Genomic DNA, 19224 nt, shown 5'->3' with positions numbered 1-19224 from the left:
CTGAAGAATCCGCTGTCTGAAGAATCCGGGGTGTTTGGCAATCCTGATTATTTCTACTGGATTGTCTGTTCTGACTGTAAAATGACCTATTTGCCCCTGAGTCCTGTAATAGCTCATTTTGATCGGATTTCTCTACCATTTTCAAATCTAAATATATTATTAGTACCAGAACTTTGTTATAGTATAATTATAGTCATAAAACACACAATAATGATAAAATAAACTAATAAATAATAGTCATGATGATTATAGATTAATAAATAATACAATTTTACAATGATTATTGGACAGGTGCCATCACACAACTTTATTTTCTTCATGACTAGCTGGTGATACGTAATAACAATCACTAGCTGGCAGCTATTCTCACTTACCAATTTGACTTAGCAGTAACAACAAGAGCTGTTAGGAGCTGGATGTTCATAATTTTGTGTCCCAGCAACTTAACAACATTTGCCGTGTAGATTACCCTGCACATTGCCAAACCTCCTCCTAACAAGTGAACATGGGAAACACCAGCCTGCTAGTTGCTAGCTAAGGCGATATCGATCACCTTGTAGTCGCAGTTAGTATGCAAGACAAGGAAGACGCCTGCAGGATCACATGGGAAACAGAGGCCGGCGGCAGCGAGCGGGGGCGGGGGCGGGGCCGCAGCGACGCGCGGGGGCGGCAACGGGGAGCGGGGGTGGCGGCGGCGCAAGGGGGAGGCGGCGCACTGGGGCGGCGGCGCGGGGGCCCGGGGCGCGGGGCGCAGGGGCGGCAGCGGGGCGCGGGGGCTCGGGGCGCGGGGCCGGCGGTGGCGCGTGGGGGCGCGTGGGGGCGCTGGGCCAGCGGCGGCGCGTGGGGCGCGTGGGGGCGCGGGGCCGGGGCGAGCGAGCGGGGGCGGGGCGGCAGCGGGGCGCGGGGGCCCGGGGCGCGGCGGGGCGGCGGCGGCGGCAGGGAGATGGGAGGGGCGGCGGCGGCGGCAGGGAGAGGCGGCCCGCCGCGGCAGGGAGAGGGGCGGGCGGGACGGCGGCAGGGGGCGGCGGCAGGGCGGCAGGGGATGGGAGGGGCGGCGGCGGCCGGGGATGGGCGGGGCGGCGGCGGCGGCAGGGAGATGGGAGGGGCGGCGGCAGGGAGATGGGAGGGGCGGCCGGCTGAGGGAGGGGCATGCGGAGGAAAGTGCGTCGCTTTCATGGGAATCGAGGGAAACGATGCCTGCCAGAAAAAGCGGTCGCTAGTGTATTTTGGATTCCCGAAGAAGCGGCGGTGGGAAAAATCAAGCCCACAATCGAAGCGTTTGGCGGGATTTTCGATTTTTCTCACCGACAATCCGATTTTAATCGGAACCAAACAGGCTCTTAGTGTGGTGACGCAATAACAAATGCGGAAGATACCAATGGTTCGGAGGTGGTCTACCCAGCGGCTGCCCATGCTTTCGACTTTGACGTGAGTGTGGCCTGGGTGTAGTGCCTTCAAGGCTTCAACGTTCGCGTCTGTGGGCACGGGTTTGGCCGGCAAGGATGGCGCGTGCACTTAAAAATTTTGGAACTGGAACCTGCCAAATTTGAAATTTCGGGCTGCTACTCTGCTACTCGGTCTGAATGTGTGTGCGTGGCTGAAATTTACAAAGTTGAGGATTTTTTTTTTTTTTACTTCTCTTGAGAGGAGAGGCTTCTCGCGGAGAAAAGTTGGATGAAAATGAGGTGGCATATGCCATGGCCCGGTCCACCAGCAAGCAGGCCTGGAGGCCCGGGAAAACTGAGGGTGCCCGGCCCGCGCAAGGTCCGTGGTTGACCAACTAAATTGGGCCGGGCCGATACTTCTGTTGCCACACCATGCGTTTGAGACTAAATTCATTTGGGACCATTCATTCACTGCCATTTACTATGCTGCTGATGAATTCGTCTTCATCAATCAATACTGGGATTTCAAACGAACCGGCACAGTCTTCCAAGCCTTATTCTTCCTTCGCGCTGTGCCGGTTCGTTTCAGATTCCAGTGTTGATGAAGGCGAATTCATTTGGGACCGGACCATTCATCCACTGTCATTTCCCATGCTGCTTGGGAACGCCAGGTGATTTTGCAGAAGGCGAAACGAACCGTTCTCGATTCCTCTGACTACTCTCCCTGGTTTTATCAGTATGAAAAAACACGTAGAGAAGGCCAAGGTTTCCTTGTGTTTTCTGAACAACCCAGAGCCAAAGGTTCAGTCTCTAACGCCGAAGCACAGGCCATACTCCCAGGACAATTGCTCAGGCCACGATGCCAGCCATGGCTTCCACATTCAGGATCCACTGCCGCGCGTCAGACGACCTCGGCCTAGCGATCGTCGGCGGCGAGCCCGTCCTCACCAAGGCCAACGGTCGCGACGACCGACAGGTGCGTGGCCTTCCTAGTCCCTTCGTTTCTCGCATCCTTCTGTCATTTCGAGCTTACACACGGCCACTTCTCCACATCTACAATGCACTCCACTTTATGCTTCTTTTTTTGTTGAACGAAATGTTCTAATCTTTCCATCATGTGCGATGTCTGCATTGTCATGGGTGATGCAGCTGTGGCTCAAGGACCTGACGTACGGTGCCGGGGTCACGGACGAGGCAGGCTCACCGGCGTTCGCGCTCGTGAACAAAGCCACCGGAGAAGCGCTCAAGCACTCCCTCGGTCACGGCCACCCGGTGAGCCATTTTCTCAGGTTTTCTTTCGTCATTCCTCTGTACTTGTGGGATCACTCCAGCAACGGAAATGTCCCCCTTTTTTCCCCTTGATCTCAATCAGGTCCGCGCCGTCAGGCTCCACCTGGCGGGATACGTGGACGAGTCGGTCCTGTGGGCCGAGAGCGATGAGGACCTGGGCGACGGCTTCCGGCGCGTCCACATGCTCAACAACATTGATTTCATCTTCGACGCGGAGGCCAGCATCCCTGATCTCGGCGGCGCGCGCGACGGCACGCGCCTGATCCTCTTCCGCTGGAACGGCGGCCTGAACCAACAGTGGCGGATCGCCCCGCACAGGGCCCCCGCGGCGGCAGTGGCGGAGCTGCCAGAGCACGCGCGGCCGGTGCGAATCCTGTGCCAGAGCGGCCAGGGGCTGAGCCTCACTGTTCGTGACCGCACTGCCGTCCTCGCCCGCGCCGACGACGAGGACGAGTGCCAGGTCCTGCTCTGCTCCGCCCGGTTTGGTCTCTGCACCGTTCGTCAGGCCCGCCGTTGCTCACCTAACACGTCAATGCAATCTTTTTTGTGTGTGTGTGTGTCTCGTGCAGTGCTGGATCCAGAGCTTCCGGAACACCGGCCACGTGACGGACGGCGCGGGACACCGGGCGTTCGCGCTCGTGAACCGGGCCACCGGGAAGGCGCTGGGGCATTGCCGCGGCGACGAGCAGGTACGTCCGTCTCTTCCCCCGTTCCATCTGCGAAACGCGTGGCGCCAAGAGAGCTAGCCATGTATAGTAGCGCGACGCTGGGTGCTCACGTTTTTGCACGGCAGGTCTACCTCGCCGGCCACAATCCGGACTCCGTGGACGTGGCGCTGCTGTGGACGCAGAGCAACGACCTGGGCCAAGGGTTCCACAACATCCGCACCGTGAGCGACGTCGACACCGTCCTTGACGCAGCGAACGCCGTGCCTGAGGTCGGCGGCGCGCATGACGGAACTCCCGTCATAGTCTTCCCATGGAACGATGGCTCCAATCAGAAGTGGAAGATGCTTCCATTCTATTGATGACTTGAGAGGAGCCGAGCAGTTTAAACCGTTTGATGTCGCGCGCATCTGTTGATGCGATCTTGATGTATCTTAACTATTAAAAGTCTGTTTCTGTGGCAACTGTGACTGTGATTCTCGAAATGAAATAATTATATTTTCTTGAGTACTTGTTATTGAGAAAAAAGAAGCATTGTCAGTCAACATCAGTTGGGCTCTCAATTGTCACTGTTGCTTCCATGATGCTCCTGGCGTAACTCGAATGGACAAATAAAAATGTTGCAGTAAACTAAGTTGGTCAATATAAAAATAATAACACTACAGTGAGTTCAGGTCATTTCCGAAACGTCAGTTTCCTTTTAGGACTACTCTTCCTGCTTCACTCCTATGGTTATTGAAAGAAGAATCGCATTGCTCTTTGACTTTGAATAGTCAAAATGGACAATATTACCAAAGAGATTTCTGGGCTGTGATACAACTGCCCTAAGAAAGTCAACTGTTGACCATTCAACATGGTTTGTACTCCAGGCAGAACGTTCCAGATAAAGTTCCTGTTTTGACTTGAATCATTTGCCTACCAGTTATTCATTTTAAAATGCCTATTGTAAAACATTTCTGTAGAGTGACACGGGCAAGCTCAAATTTTCCTTCCAGTTGGTTAAACAAACTTTGGGCACACCTAACACTGAAAGCAGCAGACCACCAACGTACGTGATGGATTATCGACTCAATCAGCCTCATTTTAGACAACGGTGTTGTGTTGATCAGCGGCATCTTGTGACAGAGACGGGGGGAAGAAACTTCCCAGATTCCCAGTCAACTTGTACCCAATCTGTCTATATCATATTATCCAATCACTCGTTCAAACTTTAAATGAACCACTGTAATAATGTTTTTACAATTGATTCACCAAAATTACTGAATTAAAACAAAACGATTGCTGAAAGTCTGAAACCAGCATACAAAGATGCAACAAAGCTAATACGGTTGCTGAATTTGTACAGTTGACTTGAATGTGTACTGTGCTATAGTTTATACCATCATAAGCTATGCGGACAGGTTTCTATTTTGTACAATTAACTCCTGTACGATTTCCTTTCATGTAAATCAACAAAATTTGGCGGGTGGATACACAGGAATGGGTACAGGGGAGCTATCCTTTGGATAGTTGGCAATGGAGCAAGCATCAAGAAAGCTTGCACACTGCTGAAAGAATTGCCTATGCACAACAAAAAAGAACCAAAGAAAGGTGTAGAGCTATCCTATTCGAATGAACAAAACATCACTGTGTAATCCCCTACTCTAAGCCCTACTTACAGAACTCATCTGAACTTCTGGATGGGTGACATCATGGGTATCTTGTGACTTCTCCATTTCCCTCGCGATTTGAATGTCACTGGGGATGAAATACTCAGTGAAGGCCTTTGCAGCGAAATGAGGAATCATCCCGACTACGGTTACCGCAAGCAGCAGTGCCCAGAATAACCCAGTTCCCATCACCTTATAGATTGCCCTGTCATACAAATTACAGAATCAGCAGCCATGCAGACCTTTATCTCATGAGTAGGAAAAAGTATTAAGGATGTGAGCGTACCAGAAACCAGGCAGGATTGGTATGGAGTCTATGATCATGACGCAAATCCATGTCGCAACAATGCTACCCCATATCGCTGCATGTGTGATCCAGTTCCATCTGATGACATCCATTGCCAGGTGAATGTTGACAAGAATGACAACAGAGAGTGTCCAGAGGTCTCCGAGGCTGGAACTGTCAATTACACTCTTCCTGTACGCAAGGTAAGGGATGAAGAAACATGCAGCGCTCTGCCAGACTGAGTCCATCATGATGAAGATGAATAGCCTCAAATTGTAATTCTCCTCGCGCTGGCCCGGGCCATATAGCTGGGCATATTTCAGCAATGTCCGGCGGCTGAGATCCTTGTCTAGAATGGCAACAACAATAGTAGGGACAGCGGTGTATATCACAGAGTATAGCACGCTGCTCCACTCAGTTATTGCTGTTGTCAGGGTAAAACCAGTGTAAAGTACATACCTGCAATGGTTAACGAATTAATATTTGTTCCTTGCGCAGACAGAACCAAGAAGTTAATTATGGAACTGTGCTTACCAGAATAGCACAAAGACAAAAGTAGCATTTCTGTAAAAGTTATATAGGATCATGTAGGCCATCCTCTGGTAGTTCCAATGGCCATGAACCAACAACAGAGGAACCAAAAATCTGAATTGCCCCATGGCAAAATCTGAGGCCATAACAGCTTGCCTTCCTTCTTGCCCACTGATGCCAATGCCAACGTCAGCCATTTGAATCATGGATACATCATTTGCACCTGAAAACATAATTCTTATCAGATTTTTGACAAATAAAGGATAGCTGAAGTTCTGAAATAGAATATAACAAATCAAATCATACCATCTCCAATAGCTAGAGTCATGTCACTTGTTCTCTTCTTTATGAGATCAACAATACCAGCCTTCTGCAGGGGAGCTACCCGACAGCATAGGACGACGTCACAGGCTATTGCAATTTCAAAAAGCTGCAAATCGAAAATTCATTAAGTTACTGACAATAGAATTACTAAGTTTATACATATTCTAGTATGATAATATACCTTCTCTTCCCAATCCGTATCAAAAATGTAGACGAGGCTGTTTCCATCAATAATCAAAGCAAGGGGCACTCTAAGTTGTGGATCTGTCGAGAATGATTGGTATTTGTTAACCATGGCGATTGCATCATCCAGACTCTTTCTGCATGAGTCCCTTGAGCGACTGTTGATTACAATCTGTGTCATGTCCCTTGTCAAAAGTTTGCAGGAATAGCCGATGGAGATGGCAGTTTCTTGCTTGTCGCCTGTTAGCACCCAGACCTTGATCCCTGCTTGCCTCAGTTTCTCAATTGCTTCAGGTACTCCATCCTGCAGCTTGTCCTCAATACCAGAGGCTCCCAATAGGCGCAAGCTCCTCTCGATGTCGGCAGCCACGCCGCGGAGTAGGTTCCCTCTTCCTAGTAGTGCGGTGCTAGCCTTTTCATAAGCCATTTGCCACTCTTGAAACTCTTCTTGGCTAAGTTCCCGCATACCGATAACAAGCGTTCGCAGGCCTAGTGATGAATAAGAATGGAGATGCTTCTCTGTTGCTTGGATAACATCTGAATTAAAAGTTTTGTCAATGACCCCAAACATTGAACTATCTGCGCCTTTTACAAAAAGCTTGACTGACTTATCAGGGCAGCCAATTATAACAGACATCCTCTTGCGGTCACTGTCAAACTCATGAAGACCAAGGACATCATATCTGCAAATCAAGTTCAGTAAAAGGAAATTGATTAACCAAATGCTCTAGGAAATAGGAAAGGCATATGACTTACAAATAAATGCTTTAAGTGGCATTGAAAAAAAATGTGGTAACAAGCAATAGTCTTCTACATGTATATAAAGACAACAGGCGAATCCATACATTGCGCGATAAATGGGAGTTAAGCAATAGCATTCAAGGAACTATATTAATTCAGGTAGAGTAGTCCAGACAGTTTTTCTGTTGTTCCAGTACTAAAAACACTACCGATTGTTTGCACTAGACCCAAAAAGGTGAATGCAAGCAACAACCACAAACAACAAAAGTTTGAACTACTGAAAAAACCAGAAACCAGTGGCAAGCTGCGGCTGCTATGATTCTAAAGAAATCTGTTAGCTGCACTCCACCGAGAGAGTCTGCCTACATTATAAATCGCAAGAAAAATTTCTCAATCAATAGTACCTCTGCTTCTCACCGAGCACATCGATCACGATGTGTCCTGATGTTCGTTCAACTAGCACAAAGCCATATGCCGCAGCAGCAGAGACCAATGCCTGCTCATCTGGTGACTCGCCCTGGTAATCTATCACCTTCTTCTTAGGGTCCGGGCCATCAGTGACCATGGGGACAATAGTGTTGCACGTTGCCAGGGCGAGAAAGAACTCTCGGGTCTGCCTCCCTTGCTCTGTATCACCCCCATCCCTGATCAACCTCACCAGTTCCTGATCGGTGTTCACCGATACCTTTGGCGCCCAAATCCGATCACCCTCTGCTAGGAATCAAAGGTAATCAATTGCCAACTCCTATTCAAACGAATTGATGGGGATAAGGGAGAAACTACCCTACCAGGAGGTCGCTGCCGTGCGATGTCACTGTAATCGACACCGTCAATGCTCGCGCACCGGAACTCCATCTTGTTCTGCGTGAGCGTGCCGGTCTTATCAGAGAATATGCACTTAATCTGGCCTAGGTCCTCGTTGATGTTGAGTGCCCGACACTGGAACCTCGTGTTGGAGGACTCGTCGAACAGCCTGGTGTCCCGGATCATGAAGTAGGCCTGGCCGAGCCTGACCAGCTCCATGGAGATGTAGAGCGAGATGGGTATCATGATCTGGAACACGATGACTGCCATGAGGAAGATGAACACGATCTGCGCCGCTATACCGTAGTAATTGTAGTTCTCGTAGTCATTGTTCTCGTCGCGTTTCAGGTAGTCCTTCTTGTGGAAGAACTGCGCGAGCTCGAGCTCCTCCTCGTGGGTGCGCAGCCAGACGCCGGAGAGCGTGGCGACGAGCGAGCAGAGCACGACGAGGATGGCGGAGAGGAAGAGCGTCTCGCGGTTCATGTGCGTCTCGAGGCGGCTGCGCTTCTTGGGCGTGCCGGCGTTGTTGAGCATAGCCTTGGTCTCCCGGCCCGCGTACACCACCACGCCGATGGCCCAGGCCGTGTTCTTGAGCTCGCAGCCGCGCAGCACGATGTTGGATGGGCCGAGCGGTATCCGGCGGCTCTCCCCCTCGAGCTCGAGGTTGGCCTGGAATCCGTAGATGTTGCGGTTGGGGCGCTCGCAGCGGATGACGGCGCCGGCGAGCCGCTCGGGCGGTGTGGACAGGGTCTCTTGCTTGGCGTAGCGGGTCTTGAGGTTGGACTCGCCGTCAAGGTTGAGCGTCTGCACGTATGCCACGCCGGTGGGCTCGCTGGTGGCGAGGAGGACCATGTCCGCTGGGAGCGACTCGTCGGAAACGACCCGCACGACGTCGCCGACGCGGACGTGCTTCCACTTGGTCGGGAGGAACTGGGCGCCCCCGGGGACGACCGGGGAGAGGACGGCGGCGAGGCGGCCGTTCTCGGCGCGGTCGGAGCGGTGGCGCCGCCAGTCCTCGTACGCGTCCTTGACGGCGGTGACGATGAGGACGAAGGCGAGCGGCATGACGGAGGCCCCGCGGCCGAAGACGGCGAGCTGGGGCAGCTGGTTGAGCACGGCGATGACGAGGAAGTAGACGTAGGCGAGGCGGTGGAACTGCTCGAAGAGGTTCCGCGGCAGGAAGGTGAGCGGCGAGTACTTGGCGGTGCGCACGGCGTTGCCCGCGAAGTCGAGGCGCTCGTTGGTGCGCGCGGCGTCGCCCACGCGCACCACCCGCGCGTCCTCGTCGCCCAGCTCCTTCTGCGACGCCGACATGTGCCGCGACGACCCGTGGTCCTCGGCCATGGCGGGGGGCAGAGGCGCGGGCGGGAGGAGGTGGCCGACCGGCGCGGAGTCAGACGACACGGCGCCCCGAACCCCGGGCTCCCGTGTTCCCGGGCATGGCGCTCCCGGCGCGCGCGCGAAGGTCGGGTTTTTGGAGCGGCGGCTCTGGGGCCGAGCGGCGCTCGCTGCGTTCGGGCTGGGAGAACAGGGGAGAAGGCAAGCTCACGAGCAGAGGACGAGTTGGGTTTTGGCAGGCGAAGCAAGGCAAGGCAAGCGAGGAGGAGGAGGCGCGGGTGGTTGGCCGAGGTGGACGCCTGGGAGTAACTATGGTGACTGGCACATTAAAGATTGGATTCACCAGGGCCCGTTTACTCCGTCTCCCGCAGGCTGAAGGAGGAGGAGGAAGCGAAGCGCAGGGACGGGAAAAAAGAGAGAAATGGAAGCCGAACTGGTTTGACCATGGCGCTTGAAATCTGGCAGGCAGGGGGAGTTGGTGAGGACGACGGCACCGTCCGTATGAGGGGAGAGAGAGAGAACTCGTGGACTTTCGTGTGTGCTCCGCTCGCCCTGCCCGCGTTGGTTTTGCGTTCTCTGAACCCACGAATCTGCCGCAGAAGCTATTAGCAGAGCTAAGCTAAAGAATTCCCATTACTGAATTATTAGACTATGAGTGGAGGAAGATTTGGTAACGCTCTCCCCCTCTGACTGCCCGTCCTCCCAGAAGCTTCTCCGCCCCGCTCGCCGCCGATACGACAGAGAAAAAACGACAAGCGGATGGGAGCTGAACGCATCGATTGTTTTAGCTTCTGCTTTGACCAATTTCCTCGCTAAGCGGCCTAACTAATCGCGGAGAAACGGAGCTGTCGCCTGCGGATCATCGGAGCGCAACGCGGTCGAGGATGGACGGGAGCGGCCGGCCTGCGGTGGCGGGACGGCGGCGAGGGGTTTCGCTTTCGCGGCCACTAAACAATCCAACAAAGGCTACGTTCCGGGCGGTTTGGTACCGGGGGCGCCAAGCCGGTGCCGGCCGGCTGAGCTTTGTGGGCGGAGATCTTGAAGCTTCGGACCCAAAAAGGCCAGAGGATGGATGATGGATTGGAGATAGTAGTACTTCTTTTCTTGGTGCGGGTGGGCCCGAATCAGTTAAAACCGAGGCCTGTCAGCAATTCTGCATGCTGATGCTCTTTAAATCTTTTCCTGGCTGCAGAAAAGGCTTCGCGTCCTGTTCAGCAAAGCTTGCTTCGCTTCATGGCTAAGCTTCCAGTTCCAAGGCGCTCTTTCTGGCTGGTGGTTGCTAGGCGTTCTACTAGTATTCATTCCAGAGGCTTCTAATTTGTGAGAGCATATGATTGCATAGAAAAGCTTACTTTCACATACCAGTATGTATACTGTATCATTTAATACGCATAAATTACTCAATGAAATGGCATTAGCTGGGTTTTACCGGATTTTAAGCAGCTCTACGTCGTAATCATACTCGGTTTCTTAGGTAGGGAGAAAATAAGGCAGAATTGCATTACTTGCACGGCAATCACACACACAGGATCTCTGACCGTCTGACTTTGCTGTGCCCGCACGTACTTCTTTTTCCCACCATTTTTATTTCGAACTCCAAATCACGGCAAGGCCCGCGACCACGCTAGAAATCGCAAGCTGCTGTATAGTATTCCATCCCCGCGTATATTTTTATCCAAAGAGAATCTTGCCAGGGAGCCGCTCCTAATAATCCACATAGTAGCCAGTGGTAATAAGCCAACGCCGCGCACAAATCTTCCGTTAAGCCGCCGGCGGCGCCGGGTCAACGTCCGGACAAGCGGCTCGGGCAGGGAGCAGTTGACATCAAGCCGCCAACGACCGGGAGGAAGAAAAGAAATTTTTCCCGCCCGTCTGCGTGCTGTGAACCTCGCGGCAGGCCATCTCGTCCGCTTCTAGAAACCGGATCGCGCGGTGACGGCCGTGCTTGCGTCGTCGCGGCCACTGGGCTCGAGCCCCCTGCCCAGTCCCGCGCCACGACTCCAAGGCTCTGCGTGCATGCTCCTATAGAAAAGGGAATGGAATTCGACCTGGTGGGAGAAGTTCTCGGGCGTTCGGGCGTAACCCTAACCACCACCTCCTCAGAGCGTGGTGTGGCAGGCAGCAGCCGGCTGACGCTCGGAGAAGTTTTCTTGGCACCGCTACGATCTTTTTCTTTCTTTTAAAAGAAAAGCATGGACTGGATGATGGGTGATGGCTGGTGTGGCAGAGGAGCACTCCATTTTTCTAGCTAGACATCGTGACCGAAGGCGAGTTTTCGTGGAACCTGGGATATGGTCATGACGAGTGATGGCTGCCTGGCACTGGCTGAGACGTGGTGCGGCATCAATTCCTCACAGTGGCAGTACTTGCGAGGCAGGGGGACGCGCACTGTGCAGGCTTGAATCCGTGAGGAGATGCCCAGCACCAACAGGAGGCGCTGTCCTTGGAGGCGTGGGTTTCAGAGCTTTGGATGGCTGCATGGGTGATCGACCCCCCACCGTGCGTCAAGGCGTGAATTGACCACGCCACGTCGCACAGTGGATTTGGTACCCAAAAAAATAAAATTGTTGCGTTTCAGCAACGGGTACTTTATGCTTGGATTTGATCTGTCCGTGGATGGATGCTAGTAGGAGAGGACAAAGGTGCCATTTCTTTCCTGTTCTCCGTCCTTCACTTGAGCACCTGATCATTGGATCTGTTCTGCACTTCTCTTTTCCAGGAAAAGGGCAGGCAATGAACTATTTCCTTGTAATAAACAAACAGGCTGGGGTTCTATGATAACAACAGGTTCGTTGGGAGCATGGAGAAATTTCCATTTTAAAATATCTTTTTTTTTCCAGTCTATATAAACCGACCAATGCTGATCGCTACGTTGGAGGATTATGTTTCTGTTTTTTTTTATTCCGTTAAGTGCGGTTTGGGTTTCTTGGCAAGGAAGCTCTGGGATGTTGACGAGGAGAAAGTTCGTGTGTGGAATATCTCCCCGCGTGAAGTTGCCCAGAATTGACCAGCCGGCCATAACAATCCATGGACAGAGACAAGCCTCATATGATGATGATGGTGATACGATCAAGGAAGGATCTCTTGGAATCATGCGGCGGCCAATAGGAAACAAAACCAGGTCAAACCTGCTAAACTATACTGGCTGCCTGGACTAGTTAACGAACCAAGGCGCGGCGAAAAGTTAGGCGCGCACGCGCATGCTATCACAAAGGCATGCCTGTAACTGGCACTCCTATTGCACCGCGCCAAGGCCTCGCGAGGATCAAACAACCTGACCCTTCTACAGAAGACAAAGCGCAGCGGTTGACATGGCGCCGGTGACTGAAGCCGATGACCAATCGGCGACGGGTTAAACAACCACGGTAAACCGGCGAGAGTCGCCGGAGCCACTTCGACCCGCACGTCACGCCGGGTTGAACTTCGGAGGGCCGTACGTGTGCCCGTGTCCACGAGTAAAAGGTCTCGTTGACCCGGCACGCCGGGCGCGACCGTCTCGGGCACGGGGAGGACCCGCCCGCCGGGCACGCACGCGGCACCGAACCCCCGGACGCGCGGGCCACTTGGCGCCCGGCGGCCGGGGGGACCTGGCGGCTGGAGTCCGTGTCCGTGCCGCGCGCGGGCCGGGGCGGCCGCCGCCGCCGGCCGGGCAGGTTGGTTGGCCTACCAGACTACAGGCCACAGGGCCAGACGGGGGGGTCTGGACACCTGGGGCCAGGAGGACGGGGAATTTTTGGAAGCCTCGGGGTCACCGTCCGGTCTGGCCTGTTCGGTCGCGGCAGGGGCCCGCGGCCCGCGGATCTGGCTTGCGGAGCACGCACGGGAGCATCCCGGCCGTCCGGTTGCCGTCGAGCGCCCCCCGCACGGGTCAAATCCTGGCTGCGCCTCCCGCGAAAGGCCCGCCGCGCCGGCTGCGTTTACCACCGGCCCGTGGGCCCGTCGCCGCGGCGGGGGGCTTGACTTGCTCACCAGAAACTTCAGAGTTCCTTTTTTGTTTTGAGTTCCTTTTTTGCTCACGATGATGATGGGTTACCAGCGGTATGAGCTGGGCTGGGGAGACCAAAAATAGCGTGATCGTGGAAGCAAATGCAAATACGTGGAACCGGCGAAAGGGTGTAGCCGTCCAAGCCCGCGCGGCGCACATGTGAACGCCACACGAACCCCGTGGTCGCGTTGGCGCGCCGGGGCCCCGCGTGTCAGCCGGCGGAAGCTTCGGCGAGCCGACACGTACCGACGCGTCGTGGACGGTTTGCACTTCCGGTCCTTGCACATGTCCCATTAAATGGCGACTTTCTGGAAGGGCTTGAGTGGTGTCGTGCTCGTTCAATTTCCATCGTCGAGTTTTCCATCGGAATTGAATTGCTGAGGGGTGCGACCTCTCAACTCCAGCCGAAAGAAAGGCACTACGTGCTGTGCATGCACGCAGCGTCACAGGCTCCCTCCATGCTTCAGAGAGGGGGAAGAGGAAACCGGGGAGATCCTGATCACTTTCAGACTCGGCGCCGGAGACTGGCAGGCCGGGAGCTACAGAAAAGAGAGGGGTCGCAAAGTTTGAACGTCCTGTCCTGTCTGCCTTGGACAGGCGGTGGATAAGGCGCATTAACATCTGATTGCTGCTGCGGTGATGGCTGATGGCCAGATGGGAGGAGCCGACGGTTTTGGATGCGCGCGGAACAAGCGGACGCCCAACCGTGCCCAGGAGAAAGGAGGCCTGGGGACCAACCGAGTTCTAATTCCGTGATGGCTGCCTTGATCCACCGCAAAACCACCGTGCTGCACCAACCAACCAGCGAACTATAAAAAGTAACACCGATTTCGCGTGGCATCATGCTACAGGGTGCCCAGCGGCCTGAAAAACGCGGTGCCCGGTGGTCCGTACGCCGCGGACCAGGTTGGCAGGGACGCAGGGGGCCATGATTTTGAATGGTCAATCTGCCGCCTGCCTGCAGGTGTACTATACTATGCCGCCGGGCTGCTGATGCTGAGACGCCCCGTCGAGGAAACCCTAACGATCCAATCGACGGGGGGTGATCAGCGTAGCAGCCCCGCGGCCTGAGACGCCCCGTCTCGTCGGTTCGCTCATTTGTAGCCAAGTGGAGCAGGTGACTACTGATGTGCAGTAGGCAGAGTACTCTGCTTTTGCTGATCGCGGATGCGGAGAGGAACGTATCAGGCCGGAACGGGCCCGGGATTTTGGTGGCACCATTTGAAAAACATGCTCCTCCGGCGATCGTTTTCCCCTTGTCTTACTCTCGCGCACCCTATCCGACGTCTGCCTACGCGCGTAGCTATCGATCCCATGGCGTCGCGCCGCCCAATCATGCGTGCACTAATCTTTGTTATCCGCAACAACAGAAGATTAAACAAAGAGAGAGTGATTTCACCAACGGAACGGCGATGCGATCAACGAGAAAAGCAAGGCAGCGAGCAGAACAAACAAGCAAACAAACAATGCACCCAACAGCAACACAATGCAGATGAGACAACGGAGCTAGGGCGTACCTCTGTCTGGCGCCGAAGACGTCGATGACGATGTGGCCGGAGGTGCGCTCCACGAGCGCGTACCCGTACGCCGCGGCCGCGTACACCAGCGCCTGCTCGTCGGGGGACTCGCCCTGGTACTCCAGCACCCGCTCCCCCGCGGCGGCGCCGTCGGCGGCGATGGGCACGATGGTGTTGCACGTCGCCAGCGCCAGGAAGAAGTCGCGGGCGCGGTCGGCCCTGGCGCCGGCGCCGTCCCGGAGCAGCGCCACCAGCCTCGGGTCCGTCCTCACCGCCGTCTTCGGCCGCAGGACCACGCCGTCCTCGTCTGCGTGCGCCAGACACAAGAAATTCGGTTCAGAAACTGAGAAATGTTCATTGGCATTGCTGTCGATTTCCCATTTTACTCCTTGTGCCGGTCAGCAGAGCAAAGGAGTAGTACTGCTCAAGCGGCCTGACGTACTCATTTGGTCTGGTAATTGCTCTATCAAGTTTCTAACCAGGGAAACAGAACAGATGATGACGATGACTTGTCGCTATCGAGGCAACTGGGATCCTTAAACAATGATAGATCGGTGTTGGGTTAGTTGAGGAGGGCCAGTAATTCTTATCCGACAGGGATGTTAGCTAGGGCCATCAGTGATCGCGAGGTTGGGCCGTCGGAGCCTTGACTCTGCAATGGGCGATCAGGACGCTCAAATGGCAACAAAAGCTGCGGCAAGCTCGGTGTCAGGAAGTGCCAAAAGTTTTAGCAAACTCAGATACCACTGGTGTCTCCCTGCAGCGAACTTTTCTCAGTGGGTCTTCGAAACTAAGGCGAAAAGCCTGTTCAAAAGCCTGATACTAACAGTTCCATAGTCAACCACGGTGAACAGTACTGCACGGTAATGTCTGTGTCCTACACTATGAATAAAAGATGGCGCGCACAGGAAACGGCACTACAGTAGTAGTGTCATCAGTTCCTCGGTCAGCGTCGTCAGAACCCTCAATTTCCAGCAGTTTTCCAAGCTCGTGCGATCGGAACGGAGCACGGTGACAAACTGACAATTTTAGCATTGCAAGTTCGCAACAGACACGTGTCATGCCTTGATTTGATATGCTAAACTAAAACTGCCCGCCACCGGTGACTATTCAACCGAACTGAATGATGAGTACTTGACCAACTGAAATGGGGTGTCTGAAACCTGCTTACCGGTCACGGAATGGCCGTCGCCGGCGCCGTCGGTGTCGCTGAAGTCGGCGCCGTGCACGCTGGCGCACCGGAACTCCATCCGGTTCTCGGTGAGCGTGCCGGTCTTGTCGGAGAACACGTACTTGATCTGCCCCAGGTCCTCGTTGATGTTGAGCGCGCGGCACTGGAACTTGGCCTCCCGCTTCTCGTCGAACATGTGCCGGTCCTGCACCATGAAGAAGGCCTGCCCGACCCTCACGAGCTCCATGGAGATGTAGAGCGCGATGGGGATGATCACCTGGAACTGGATCACCGACTTCATGAACGTGAACACCACCTCCGCGCCCATCCCGTACCAGTTGTACGTGCCGTCGGGGTCGTCCCTGGACGAGAAGTCCCTCTTGCGGAAGAACGGGATCACGGCGAGGTCGTCGCCGTGGTCGCCGAGCCAGATGCCCGCCAGGAGGGCCACGACGAAGCACATGACGAACAGGACGACGGCGAGCATGAGGGTCTCGCGGTTCATGTGCGTCTCCAGGCGGCTGCGCTTGGACGGCGCGCCGGAGCTGTTGAGCATCACCTTGGTGTCCCGCCCGGTGTACACGGCTACGCCGACGACCCAGGCCGTGTTCTTGAGCTCGCACCCCCGGAGCATGATGTTGGAGGGGCCGAGCGAGACGGCGCGGCGGCCGTCGAGGTCGACCGTGGCGAGGAAGCCGTAGATGTTGCGGTTGGGCCGCTCGCACTTGATGACCCCCGCGAGCGCCTCCGGCGGCGTGGGCATCGTCTCCTGCTTGGCGTACCGCGTCTTGAGGTTGGACTCGCCGTCGAGATTGATGGTCTGCACGTACGCAACGCCGGTGGGGTCGCTGGTGGACAGTAGCACCATGTCGCACGGCAGCGTCTCGTTGGCCACCACGCGCAGCACCTCGCCCACCTGGACCTCCTTCCACCGCTTGGGCTGGAACACGCCGCCCACCAGCACCGAGGCCGTGCGGTTGTTCTCGTTCTTGTCGGACCGGTGCCGCCGCCAGTCCTCGTACGCGTCCTTCACCGCCGTGACGCCGAGCACGAACGCCAGCGGCAGGACGGACACCGCCGGCGTCAGCACGCCGAGCTGCGGCACCATGTTGAGCGCCACCAGGACGAGGAAGTAGAGGTAGGCCACCCGGTGGAACTGCTCGTAGAGGTTGCGCGGGAGGAAGGTGAGGACGGAGTACTTGGTGGTGTGGATGGAGTTGTCGGGGATCCCGGCCGGCGGCGCGTTCGTGCGGTCCGCGTCGTTGATGTACACGAACCGGGCGTCCTCGTCCCGGAGGTCGCGCTGCGAGCCGGCGCGCTCGGACGCGGAGCGCCTGGTGGACACGCGCCCGAGGCCCGCGGGGGTTCCGGACTTGGACCCGTCGCGCTGGAACTGGAAGCTCTCGAGCGAGGACGCGATGGACTCGGCCTTGGAGCCCGACCTGAGGTTGGCCGCGAAGGTCACCGACGGCGAGTCGGCCATGAGCGACCGCAGCGATCGTGTCCGCCTGACCGAATTCGCGGGAGAGTGCCTCAGTATCGGCGACGGCACCGGGTCCGGCAGCCGCGCGGGCACGTCGTCCATGGCGGCTTCTCCCGCCGCTTCATCCGCCTGCTGCGACGGCGGCAAGGGCGGAGTGGACGGCGGCAGCAATGGCCGTTCCGGCCGCATCGCTGGTGCGCCCGTGGTTCGTGCTCGCCGCAAACTAAGCAGCCGCGGCGCGCAGAGAAGATTGGAATCAGCGAGGCGCGGAACAAGAAGGGATCATCACCCGACTTTGTCCGGGCTGGAGTTTACGAGAGAAGCGGCCAATTTTTTTGGAGCGGCCGATTGGTGGTTTGCTGGGGGCGGGCGGGGCGTTCGAAGGGGGACGGGAGCTCGAGCGCGATGACGCTCTGTTGCTTGCGGGAGCGGGAGAGGAGAGCTCAGGGTTGTGCCGCGAAGTGGACGTGGATGTCTTGCGGAGCAGGGAGGGGTCTGTGCAGGAGCAGGACTGGAGGAAAAAAAAGAGTCAGTTGGATGGCTGGCGGGCGCACGAATTGGACCGGAAGGCGTCAGCGTTTGATTTTCCGCCGGCCCTTGGCTGCGTGTGCACACGGTTCACGGCATTTGAAACAGTATCAACAGGGGCCTTGGCCGTCTCCCTCACTGCCTACTGGAAATTAAAAGAGACCGCTGTTGTGATTAGTAAAAGAAAAATTGTTTTATTAAGAGCTTGGAGGAGCACCGATATGGCAGTTAAGGAGATAAAACAAAAAATTATGATACCAATGTTGTATAGACAAGAAAATCATGAAGTTACCGTGCTACTGCATATCATACGGCTTATCCAGAAATTCCTCAGTTACCGAGTAACCGATTTCATCGTGACAATTTATTGTCTAAATTTGACTACCAACTAGACATGCCTAATTATTTTTTATATGCCTCTTGATTCTTGTACACCGTCTAGCGGAAAATTTTCAGTCACGAGCATACAGGTTACCACAACCATTGTCATGGTTCTTCGTCGAGGAACATAGGCAGGCGAATGTAGGCGCGGAATGTAGCGACAAAGCAGCTGCAACACCGATGGCAAGGCGGTGGAGGACCATTAGCGGACAGTGTCGGTTGCGGGAAAGCGTTTAAATAGCAGAGAGTACCGACCTTGTTTCCCCCTTTGGATAGGTGACAGGAAAAGACATTGTCCTGCGGTGACACCGAACCTATTCACCGTAATGAGAACCAAGTGGTAATAGTTAACTATTTATTTAGCAACTGGATAGAGTGTACCTCCATGTCCTTGCACACTGTCTAAGTGCTGGCATTCGAAAACTACTGGAAGAAAACACCATGGGCTATGGACAAAACTACGGTGTAAACAACGTCCACGTCATTTTGACAAAGAAAAACGACTAAAAATTGATATTACAGATTTCTCCTGGAAATTACTTCTTCAGTAGTATGCCTGCAGCTTTTAGCGCAGAGACGACAAGATACGGTCCTGTTAATTCGGAGCCGAGCCATTCTAGTAAGATGGCCGCGTCGTCATTTCGGCGCGCCTGGTCCACGGACCGTTCATACGACACCTATGGCTTCTAGAGGCTCAGAAAACGGGCCTGACATGGAAGTTTCTGAATCATGGCTTAGGTCAGCAGAAAAGGCCGGTGGCAGAACCACGGCGGCATGTGCAAAGTCCTCCCCCGGAGAGTCAACCGGCATCAGGGTCAGGCTGGCTAATGATTCAAAGTAATACGGCTGGACTTGATTAGGGCACCCGGTATTCTCGCTTCTAGAGAACGGGTCGTTCTAGACGGCTACTACTGGTCTCGGAAAATCACCGTTTCCTTCTAGTTTTTCTTTCTTCAAGAACGA

General features: G+C 55.0%; 2 protein-coding genes across 4 annotated transcripts; one reads left to right on the top strand and one right to left on the bottom strand.

Moving 5' to 3' along the window:
- The first annotated feature begins 2280 nt into the window (after nt 1–2280).
- On the top strand, nt 2281–3793 carry LOC112878308 (ricin B-like lectin R40G2). The gene is made up of 5 exons (XM_025942755.1): nt 2281–2361; nt 2535–2657; nt 2758–3135; nt 3245–3364; nt 3469–3793. Exons 3-5 carry the CDS (start codon nt 2857–2859, stop codon nt 3700–3702), a joined length of 633 nt encoding a protein of 210 aa, XP_025798540.1. The 5' UTR covers nt 2281–2361; nt 2535–2657; nt 2758–2856; the 3' UTR covers nt 3703–3793.
- An 837-nt stretch (nt 3794–4630) lies between these two features.
- On the bottom strand, nt 4631–17824 carry LOC112874956 (phospholipid-transporting ATPase 1-like). Of its 3 annotated transcripts, none has more exons than XM_025938580.1 (7): nt 15870–17824; nt 14699–15005; nt 6312–6996; nt 6113–6236; nt 5810–6029; nt 5276–5734; nt 4631–5194 (listed from the first exon to the last, which is right to left on the bottom strand). In XM_025938580.1, exons 1-7 carry the CDS (start codon nt 17539–17541, stop codon nt 4984–4986), a joined length of 3678 nt encoding a protein of 1225 aa, XP_025794365.1. In that variant the 5' UTR covers nt 17542–17824; the 3' UTR covers nt 4631–4983. The 3 variants fall into 3 exon arrangements, with proteins under 3 accessions (XP_025794365.1, XP_025794366.1, XP_025794367.1); XM_025938581.1 differs by lacking the exons at nt 14699–15005; nt 15870–17824 and adding exons at nt 7459–7768; nt 7843–10326; XM_025938582.1 differs by lacking the exons at nt 14699–15005; nt 15870–17824 and adding exons at nt 7459–7765; nt 7843–9202.
- Between the last annotated feature and the right edge of the window lie 1400 nt (nt 17825–19224).

Source organism: Panicum hallii, chromosome 9 (genome assembly GCF_002211085.1).
Source record: "Panicum hallii strain FIL2 chromosome 9, PHallii_v3.1, whole genome shotgun sequence".
NCBI classification, from domain to species: domain Eukaryota; kingdom Viridiplantae; phylum Streptophyta; class Magnoliopsida; order Poales; family Poaceae; genus Panicum; species Panicum hallii.
Note: the sequence above shows the minus strand (reverse complement) of the source record. Positions and strands in the feature narration are given on the sequence as shown.